At 45.0% G+C, this 10,691-nt stretch overlaps 1 protein-coding gene across 5 annotated transcripts; it reads left to right on the forward strand.

Moving 5' to 3' along the window:
- The first annotated feature begins 899 nt into the window (after positions 1-899).
- Positions 900-10,193, forward strand: LOC111963265 (ribosomal protein S6 kinase-like 1). 5 transcript variants are annotated; one of them, XM_023986590.2, is made up of 12 exons: positions 900-1,169; positions 3,178-3,557; positions 4,115-4,288; positions 4,702-4,826; positions 5,393-5,485; positions 5,774-5,821; positions 6,827-6,959; positions 7,222-8,712; positions 8,823-8,912; positions 9,062-9,144; positions 9,349-9,444; positions 9,602-10,193. In XM_023986590.2, the coding sequence occupies exons 3-12, from the start codon at positions 4,153-4,155 to the stop codon at positions 9,710-9,712; spliced, it is 2,406 nt and encodes an 801-aa protein (XP_023842358.1). In that variant the 5' UTR covers positions 900-1,169; positions 3,178-3,557; positions 4,115-4,152; the 3' UTR covers positions 9,713-10,193. The 5 variants fall into 5 exon arrangements, with proteins under 5 accessions (XP_023842358.1, XP_070299460.1, XP_023842359.1 ...); XM_070443359.1 differs by having other exon boundaries at positions 3,435-3,557; XM_070443360.1 differs by lacking the exon at positions 900-1,169 and having other exon boundaries at positions 1,883-3,291; positions 3,435-3,557.
- The last annotated feature ends 498 nt before the right edge of the window (positions 10,194-10,691 follow it).

Genomic DNA, 10,691 nt, shown 5'->3' on the forward strand with positions numbered 1-10,691 from the left:
CAAGTAGAATATGAGTCACTCCGTATAACTAGTACCACAATATGACTCATCCCCAGTATGATATCAGACCCCTCCCACCCTAGCTTTGGGCTGGGCTGTGGTTTACTCTCTCACACCCCCTCCCCTTCCCAGCTCTCCTCCTTGGGCTCAGGCTGGGGCTTCCCCGTTGCTTCTCTGTAAGCAAGCCCTCCCCTGGGGTGGCCCTCCCTTTGTGCTCCAGCAAGAGTCTGGATCCAACTGTTACTGAGGACCAAATCAGAGCAGATTAGACTAAGGAGGCAGGGTTAGATTAGACTAAGGGAGGCCACATAGCATCCATTCACTGCATGTACAACAATGAACCATGCACATTGTTTTATTCTTACGGTTTCAGGTCATTGTTGTACAAATCCATTGACTAATTCAAATGTGGATACAACATTATACTGTAATAATTGCCAAATCTATCTGAAATAGAAAAAGGTCTGGAGACAAAGCAAGACAAAAACAGAACCGAATATTTGTATAACTAAACCAACCAAGATAGACAACAGCCTGTCGTTTTCAAGGGGAACAAATTAGCCATAGTGGGCAGAAAACGCAAGGAGGGGCAAAGCCAAGCACGAGTTAGCGAGATCCCATTGGTGCGTTTTAGCATCATCTGCATATTTCCGTAAAGGAACGCCTACTCTCTGAAGTGCGCGTGTGCAATAACTCAATTCGTTTTTGCACTCCTAAACAACGCGATTTTAAAAAACTTTCGCAAAGGCCAAAGTGTACAAATCTTAGTCCACTCTGTTCATAACATATTGTATTTCTGCGAAAATAAAACTGTATTGATATCAAATGTTTCATCGATGAGAAAATTAGCAGAATGTCGGCCAAAATCCATCTCGTTCCATCTTCTCCCACTGCGCGCCAAGCGGATGCTTCACATTTATACATCCAGTAAAATATCTGTCTCATTGTCCCATCTGACAGCCCCGTCTCTTTAAATATTGCATCTGTCAGGATGAGACGGGGGAAGTTAATGCCTCGTGGCTAATGGTACCACCGTACATCATTTCAAGCCAATAGGCAGCCTCGCTGAACTCTCCTCCTTTTCCTGATATCTGTGCAGAGGGAGGCTGCTGAGGACGAAGGCTGCTGCTGGGGCAGTGGGTCTAGGGGGCATGCTCTGATCACATCAGGTAGGATATATGTGTGCATGTGCTGTCTGTCGTGTGGCGACCAAGATGAATGTATGATGCAAGCATGTCTATCCATTGCAGACAAACAAATGGGATTATTATATTGTTAATCTTGTGTGTTCTGGCTTGTCTCTACGCTGACATAATGTTTGTCGTTAGTATCAAGGATATTGGTGCATGTAACATGGAAATACTGCAGGAGGCTGACTGATTCTCAACAACAGACACACTATGACTTCCCCTCATTAGACTGTATGAGGAATGATAAAGAGTGTATGTGAGTGGGATACAAAACTAACCCCATGTCACAATGATACTGTAGTAAGGCATCAGCACATTTTCATTGTGCACTTTTGTGGTATGCTAAGAGCTAAGAGCTACTATGATTGCATTTATAAATCCTCTGACAGGGATCTGCCCACAGCTTTCGTACAGTAATATGTACCCACAGGGCAAATACGTCGTCATTTCAACGTCTAGTTTTGATTTACATTTGGTTCAGTAGTCAACTAACGTAAATTCAATGAGAAATCAACAACAAAAAAATCACTGTCATTGGATTTAAGTTAAAAGTTTGGTGGGGAAAAAAAGACAAAATGCCCTTAGGCTGATTTTTTTTTTTTACAAATCTACGTTTCCCACGTTAATTCAACATAAACACATATTTTTTTTAGATTGAAGAAAAAAAAAGTATTTTTTTGCAAATGTATTAAAAATAAAAAACAGAAATACCTGATTTACATAAGTATTCAGACCCTTTGCTATGAGACTCAAAATTGAGCTCAGGTGCATCCTGTTTCCATTGATCATCCTTGAGGTGTTTTGACAACTTGATTTGAGTCCATCTGTGGTATATTCAATTGATTGGACATGATTTGGAAAGACACACCTGTCTATATAAGGTCCCAGAGTTGACAGTGCATGTCAGAGCAAAAACCAAGCCATGAGGTTGAAGGAATTATCTGTAGAGTTCTGAGACAGGATTGTGTTGAGGCACAGATCTGGGGAAGGGTACCAAAACATTTCTGCAGCATTGAAGTTCCCCAAGAACACAGTGGCCTCCATCATTTTTAAATAGAAAAAGTTTGGAACCACCAAGACTCTTCCTAGGGCTGGCCACAGGGCCAAACTGAGCAATCGGGGGATAAGGGCTTTGGTCAGGGAGGTGACCAAGAACCCGATGGTCACTCTGACAGAGCTCCAGAGTTCCTCTGTGGAGATGGGAGAACCTTCCAGAAGGACAACCATCTCTGCAGCACTCCACCAATCAGGCCTTATGGTAGAGTGGCCAGACGGAAGCCACTCCTCAGTAAAAGGCACATGACAGCCCGCTTGGAGTTTGCCAAAAGGCGCGTAAAGACTCTCAGACCATGTTAAACAAGATTGGCCTGAATGCCAAGCGTCAAGTCTGGAGGAAACCTGGCACCATCCCTACAATGAAGCATGGTGGTGGCAGCATCATGCTGTGGGTATGTTTTTCAGTGGCAGGGACTGGGAGACTAGTCAGGATCGAGGCAAAGATGAACGGAGCAAAGTACAGAGAGATCCTTGATGAAAACTTGCTCCAGAGCGCTCAGGACCTCACTCTGGGGGCGAAGGTTCATCTTCCAACAGGACAACGACCCTAAGCACACAGTCAAGACAATGCAGGAGTGGCTTTGGGACAAGTCTCTGAATGTCCTTGAGTGGCCCAGCCAGAGCCTGGACTTGAACCCGATCTAATGTCTCTGGAGAGACCTGAAAAAAGCTGTGCAGCAATGCTCCCCATCCAACCTGACAGAGCTTAAGAGGATCTGCAGAGAAGAATGGGAGAAACTCCCCAAATACAGGTGTGCCAAGCTGGTAGCATCATACCCAAGAAGACTCAATGCTGTAATCGCTGCCAAAGGTGCTTCAACAAGGTACTCATTAAAGGGTCTGAATACTTATGTAAATGTAATTTTGTTTCTTTATTTTTTATAAATTAGCAAACATTTCTTAAATCCTGTTTTTGCTTTTGTCATTATAGGGTGTTGTGTGTAGAATGATGAGATAAAAAACAATTTAATCAATTTTAGAATAAGGCTGCAAAATAACAAAATGTGGAAGAAGTCCAGGGGTCTGAATACTTTCCGAAGGCACTGTAAGTACTTTGAGTCATCCTTCCTCCTCACCACCCCTACAGCACTGACAGTGTTTATTCATCAGCAATAGTACCGGAGCTGCACACTCATACTCACTTCCTGTGCTCTACTGAAGTAAAAACTGAACTCTCTGATGACCCAGGTTCGTATCATCATGCTTGAAAACAAAGACTTTAACCTTCAAGTCGAGGAGGATAACCCCCCAGTGAGCCGACTAACTGCTGCCAGAGATGAGTCCCACTGCTGATAGGACCAGGGAGAAAAGGTGAGACACTCCACATGCTTATGATCTGACGAGGAGGCTGGTGAGGGGAGGATGGCTCATAATAATGGCTGGAATGGGACGACTGGAATGGTATCACACATATGGTTTCCAATGTTTGACACCATTCCATGTATTCCTTTCCAGTCATTACTATGAGCCCGTCGTACAACTGACTAGGTATCCCCCCTTCCCTTCCCTTCCTTCCTCCCCAATTACAGTGCCACCAGCTGCCTGTAAGGGGAGAGGAACAGAAACAGTCTATTATTGGTCACATTACTTTCACTTTACTCTGTTTCATGCTTTGCCGTCATGTTTTTCTCAGACAAGTGACTAATTAAGGGATTTACTGTAGCCCTGGGGAAATCTAGGCTTTTGTTAGTTAACCATCTCTGGAAGATTTGATCAATTATTCACTGCCATCATAAGGATTATTCTTAGGAACTTCCCTTAAAGAGAGGAAAGTCTTCGCGTTGGCTGGTCGTGTTATGACCCCTCCTAGGACATACAGGTCAGTGTGATTACATATAGTACGGTACACTCTGTTGTGCGGCTGCTAGGCCCGTCTGGACTTCCACAGTGCCGAGCCAGGACAGCCATGGCCAAGAGAGACTACCTGGTGGAGGCAGCCAAGCAGATCCGCATGGCTCTGGACAGGGAGGTCAGTGAAGACTATGAAGCTGCCTTCAGCTACTACAAGAATGGGGTTGACCTGTTGCTCAATGGAGTTCAAGGTACAGTGGTAAATCTACTGTACTCTAGAGTATTCTGTAAACATGCAGGGTTCTGGTTAGGGTGATATTGAATAGAGCAGGTTAAGGCGCTACAGACTCTAGCTACTCAACAAGTCATGCGGCATGAAACAGGAACATGTGGATTTATCTGCTCATGATTCATCCATTGTAAAGCAGAATTAAATAATTCCTATGAAAAACAGGAAGTCAGAAAGCCAAGGTCAGAGAAAGATGTCCATACTGGTAAAGCATGCCGGATATTCTCTCTGCTGTGCTAGTGAAGTATGTGAGCTATATTCAAACAGAAGCGTTTGAATGATGAGGTTATTTCAGTTTCAGTTTAGTGGAGTGAGGTTTCTCCATTGTGTGAGAGGGAGAGAACTGAGGTCTGATGTAGTTGGTCTGTCTTCCAGTGGACCCTAACAAGGAGCGCCGCGAGGCAGTGAAGAGGAAGACTACTCAGTATCTGAAGAGGGCCGAGGAAATCTTTATCTCCCACCTGCAGGACAACCTGGGGAGGGGGAACTCTCACGTAGGGGTAAGAAGATGACCTTTGAACCCTCATTTTGACAAGATGAACATTCCATAATACTGTGCAGATCTTATCGATGGAAATCAACCCACTCTGATCATCCATGTTACTCAGGGAACTGGACACTCATTTTCCAGCTTTTCACTCCTGTGTTGATTTATATGTCTAGTCTGTTTATTGAAGAGGTGGTTAAGTGCTATTCATGTTAGCACCTCTCTGAATCATTTCCTTCTGGGAAAGCCTGAGTCACATCCTCAAAGCAACCAGTATGTGCTGCTTACAGCCTCTCTCTGGAGATGGGCTACAGACCAGCACAACAACCCCATCTCCCTCCGTTACACTACACCCGACCCGGGCGAGAAGATCACATTATATCTGCCAGGATGCCTCGCACTGGCCGGCTGGGCGCTCTCTCTCCCCCTCTCTCTTATGCAACATGCTAATATCTGTTCTAAGATTGTAACTAATCCTTGAGTAGAAGCAACATTTCAGATCTGAATTAAACACAAAGACATGTGTCCACCTCGCTGTTATCTGTCCTGTACTGATTTGTAATCTCTTTTTATCACCAGGGTTACAGTAGTCTGAGATTCCGGCCAATCAGACACCTGAGCTGCCCAGTGGAGGATCTGGAGATGTGTAAAGTGGTGGGGATCATCGATAAGGTAAGGACATTTTTACACTCACTGCTCTCAACCAGACATGGGTACTATAATGTTTTGTTAGACTGATGATAATCTCTTGAACAGACATCCTGGCTGTAGTTAACCCTTTATTAACCAAATCACATTTTATTGGTCACATACACATACATCATGTCTTATAGATCTAGTGACAACCATGATGCTTACCTAAGCAAATAGTACCGCGTCCTAAAATGCCACAACCATCTAATAACATACTACTACTATGTTCTATTTAAACTAAAATAAAATGTATGTCTTCTCCCCAAGGTCCTGATTGTCCAAAGCCTGATTACAAAGGAGAAATGTGTTGTTAAAGTAAGTACTTACGTCTGAACTTAACACTACTAATACAGTATGTCAGAGGACAGAGTGGCAGACATGTAGTAGAAACAGTGCAGCTGTCTATCTGTGTAGATGCATATCCAGTGCACAGATGGCTGTTGTACTGTCTGGACCCCTGCCAGCCATTCTGTGGCAGCCCAGTCAATGGGAATACTCTCAGTCTTGAGTATCCTTCACCATTGATTTGGCTAAAAGCCCTCCACTCTGACCCTCTTAGTGCAAATGCACCTCTGATTTCCGTAACCAGAGAGTTGTTATTGGAAAATACTGTAGCAGGGTCTCTAAGGCGCAGGTCTCAGTAGTCTCGTTTACACCTGGCACTATCATGTATCATATGTCTTGATCTTGTCCACATTCTGATTGTGCCCAGATCTTGAGAAATGTGTCTACATATGGTATTAAAATGTATTTTTTTAAACAACCACTGTGTCCACATTGTGACCAGATTTCCTGGTCTCTCCCTGTATTTAAATTATTTGATGGATATACTTTCAAAATAATATTTATGTATTTATTTTAAGACACATATTGATGCCATAAGTCAGTAGTGCCACCTGTCAATGATTTTACAGGGTGCGATAATGAGGATATAAATGGTTTCACTATCCAGATCTGTTTACACTAACGATATCCAGACACAATGCATGCCTGACTACCTCCGTAAGTGGGCAGGAAGATCTGATCACAATCGGATCACAATGTGTCTTTTAATCGTCTACACCTGTCTTAACAATCAGAATGTAGACAAGATCAGGACAAAGGACGCACGTTAGAACCAGGTATAAACAGTGCTAGAGAAGAGCCAGCTTTTGTAGAGATTAGTTTTTAGATTTCTGTTTTTATCAATTAACTATAGACACAGATTAAGACTAGATTAAGAGAACAATGTGTATTACAGTAGAGAAGTTGTATTTTGACCAAGGTAATAGTAACAGCATAGTAATAAATGTATTGTTCTATTGCGCTGTGTCCTCTCAGAGCCTGCCCAAGTCGAGCTGGGAGAGCCGGGACCAGCCCACTATCATCCCCCAGGGCGTCCCCTATATGGTGAAGCTGCTGAGATACTATGTCAGTGAGGATGCTGTGTACCTGCATCTGGAGCATGTTCAAGGTGAGCTGAACACAGGCTCTGCCTGCCAGCCCTGCAGTATGCGAGATGTAGCTGATGCTCTTACCTAGCCCATCGCCATGCAAAGGGAGATTTATGTCCATGGCATAGCAGTGGACCTAGAGTTTAATTTTTTGTTGTTGATGGTTGCACTCTTCAGCCATTTTGGGTCAAGGATGCCAAGGAGATTAGAAAAAATAGCTGAATTAAAATAAAGAAAAACGACTGTTGTCTTATGATGTATTGACTTTTCTATGCTCTGTAGGTGGGAAGCTTTTCTCCAAACTGTCCAAGGTGAGGAACGACCGAGCCAAGGAGCACCCAGAATGCTACATTCCCAGCCAGCACAGGATCAAACTGAAGAACAGCTACACCTCCCCTACCATCAGCTCAGACTACCAGCAGAATGACAGAGGGGGCACAGGGACAACCCCTCTCCTGGAGAGGGAGAACGAGGAGAGCCCAGACACAGACTCCCCTGCATCTTGGCATGAGGCTCAGCACCGTCTGGAAGGCTGTAGCACCCACTCGTACTGCGAGGAGACAGGCTGCCTGCAGAACAACTCAAGGTCTACAGCGCCACAGCCCTCTTTATCTGGACCAATGAGGACAGACATCAGTCCCCATATCCATCCAGCAGGCCACAGTCAGTGTTTGCACTCTGAAACTCAGGACAAGCCTGCTCTTCCTAGTCATCTGTGCATCGATCAGGTTCCTGATGCCACCTCTGAGCCTTCTGGGAAGGCCACTGGAACAGAAGAAATAGACTCCAGTTTGGATTTTGACGTGGTGTGGAAGGCTGCTGATCCGACACAGAATTGTGATAGTGACTCAGATATAGCTGCAGGTAAACCTGTACCTCTAACAACTCAGACCTCTTCTGGTGGGACAGGGTCAACAGTGAACTTGAAGAATCATTCTATCAGTTTGTATTCACAGAATAGTTATGTTCCCAATACATTGCAATTACCCCTCCATAATCAAAGCCAGGCTAGTGAGATGGCAACTTTGACCTCCTATGGCTCTCACCAAGGCAGTGTTTCAGGTGGAGACCTTGAGAACACTGTGGGTGTAGAGATATCCACACACCAGGAGAGAGGGCAGGAAGAGCAGGTAAACCATCACACTACTGAAAAGAGCATTGTGAACTTAGTAAGCAGGGACACAGAGACTTCCCAGCCTGGCAGAGCTGTTTGTCCCTCTACAGTAGACAAGCTGAAGGTCATGAGGACATCCTCAGGGATCTCTCACCCCCCTTCCCTCCCTCGCTGTCTCAGTGCTGGGACAAAGCAGGGGAACCAGGCAGGCATCTCCCTGGCCCTCACAGGGGCAAAGTATCATGTGGGGCCTCCTTGCAGAGAGCCACGGGAGGAGGTGGAGGAGGGCTGGGAGCTGAGCCCTGTGAGTAAGGACATCCCCCAAGAGAAAGGATCACTGTGTGACCCCAACACCCCTGGCCCCACAGGGGCCTCCCCACAGTGTCGGAAGGAGGACATGAATGCTTTCCTGAAGTCAAATGGATCAGATGGACAGGGTCAGGATCAGATCATTGAGGTGGAGGGCTGGTGCCACCAGCCCAAGTTCCCAGCCAAGACCTCCAGAGGGAGAGACGGGGTCTGGCAGGGCTGTTGGGGGCTGCCTGAGGCAGAGGTGCGTCTGTTGGGAGCTCAGATCCTCCTGGCCCTGGAGAGTCTTCACCAGCAAGGTGTCATGTGCCGTGACCTCAACCCAAAGAACATCCTGCTTACCAGCATCGGTTAGTCACCTAAATCACTTTAACTCCGTAAGGTCTCAGTTTTTGGCATGAGTTGAGTCTTGAAAAGTCAACAAACTTTGATTGTGACATATTGTCATGTTTCTCAACAGGAAAGGTCTGCCTGACATTCTTTGGCCAGTGGAGTGAAGTTCAGTCAGAAACCAACTCTGAAGCTATGGACCAGATGTACTGTGCCCCAGGTGGAAACACTGTTTATTCAGTAAACCTGTCACAACAGTTCCACATATGACTGCTACCCTAAAGTGCCTTCTAGTGGTGAGAATCAGACATTTAGTTTAATCCAACATGAAACCTGTTAATAACAGTTCTGTTTGTTGTTTGCCAATAGAGATTGGAGGTGTGTCCAAAATCACAGAGGCTTGTGATTGGTGGAGTTTGGGGGCATTGCTATTTGAACTTCTTACAGGAATGGTAAATAACATTTGTATTGAATAATCCTTTGGAGAGAAAAAAAGAGGCCAGAATCTTGCCATCTGTCATAGTAAAGTTTTTTCAATCCAAATGTGTGTATGTATATTGATTAGAGTGCTGCCAACTGATCTGTTGATAGTGTATCTGTGTTGGTACCATTATCAAGTCCTTGTTGAAACTGTATGCCTGTTCCTGTGCATCCAGCCCCTGTGGCAGTTCCACCCAGCCGGGGTACATTCTCACACCCAGCTTCTGATCCCAGACCAGCTGAGTACTGCAGCTGCCTCCCTGCTCACTGAGGTAAGGCCTGAGTCCCATTACACACATGACCGGTAGTGTAAATACCGTAGACATATACACACATGCTGCTAGCCTGCGACCACAGATACACACAGCCACACACATTGTACAAACTCAAATTGGCTTTCTGAATGAGTGACTATTGTGTGTGCCACAGCTTCTGCAGTTTGACGCTGGTTATCGTTTGGGCTCTGGAGGCGGTGGAGTGAGTGACATCAAGTGTCACCCCTTCTTCAATGGTGTCTCCTGGAAGGCACTGAGCAGTTAGCAGGTCAACAGACTGTCTGTAGCCTGAACAGTTATCTGCAGCCAAGTGAAGTTGGGCAGCCACTGCCCCCTCGTGGCTAAAATAATTGAAGCCCCAGCTCTGGAGCTACTTCCTGAGCATCTTGTTCTTCCCAAAGAATGACAGATTAGAAGGGTAATTCAGAGCAGCAGGCACACAGCCAACATGTCAACCCTGCAACATCCAAACTCTGCCTGCAGTGTTCTCTTTGTAACCTCCATGTTTGAATAATAGAGGCTAGTGTAAACATAGTAGGGCAAAATGTACTCCTGGGTGCCTTTTGTGGTATTTCTGTTGTACAAATGACATGCAATGCTACTGATAACATATCCATGCATATCATCACCAAGTATGGAAACGGATGTTTTTCATTGTCAAACACTTACTACACAAATACTTTTTGGTCAGCCAATGGTTGTGATAAACAGAATTGACAATAAGGTTAGTAAAATGAAGCAATGCATCCGTGCTGTGTTAGTCTTTAATACACACTCATGGTCAGCCTTTTTTCTGGTCATCTGTACATAACCTGATATAGGTTTTCTCAAACTCAGTCCTGGGGCCCTACCTGGGTGCACGTTTTGGTTTCTGCCCTAGCACTACACAACTGATTCAAATAATCAAAGCTTGATCAGTTGGTTATTTGAATCAGCTGTGTAGTGCTAGGGCAGAAACCAAAATGTGCACCCAGGTAGGGCCCCAGGACCAAGTTTGTTTAACCCTGGCCTATGACTATATTTATACCACAGCTCAGACAGTCACTTCCTGACTTGTAAGTGATGTGGCATGTTCTCAGTCTCTTAAATGTCTCCATTTCTTTTAAAGCTTCCAAGGCCTGGCAATATCTATTTTACACTACACACCAGCCACTTGGTTTCTGAATTGTTCTTATCATCAGTCATTGAGAACATTCTGTAAAAAAGGCGAGTGTAAACAGAAAACAAAAAGCATAGTCAAGATG

This window comes from Salvelinus sp. IW2-2015, linkage group LG4q.2 (assembly GCF_002910315.2).
Source record: "Salvelinus sp. IW2-2015 linkage group LG4q.2, ASM291031v2, whole genome shotgun sequence".
NCBI lineage: Eukaryota > Metazoa > Chordata > Actinopteri > Salmoniformes > Salmonidae > Salvelinus > Salvelinus sp. IW2-2015.

Excerpts from the sequence above, each read along its gene's own strand:
- LOC111963265 (XM_023986590.2), top strand. The coding sequence starts at position 4,153 with ATGGCCAAGAGAGACTACCTGGTGGAGGCAGCCAAGCAGATCCGCATG. Across the intron at positions 4,289-4,701 it reads GTTGCTCAATGGAGTTCAAG|TGGACCCTAACAAGGAGCGC; the intron begins GTACAGTGGTAA and ends TCTGTCTTCCAG. Across the intron at positions 5,486-5,773 it reads TGGTGGGGATCATCGATAAG|GTCCTGATTGTCCAAAGCCT; the intron begins GTAAGGACATTT and ends CTTCTCCCCAAG.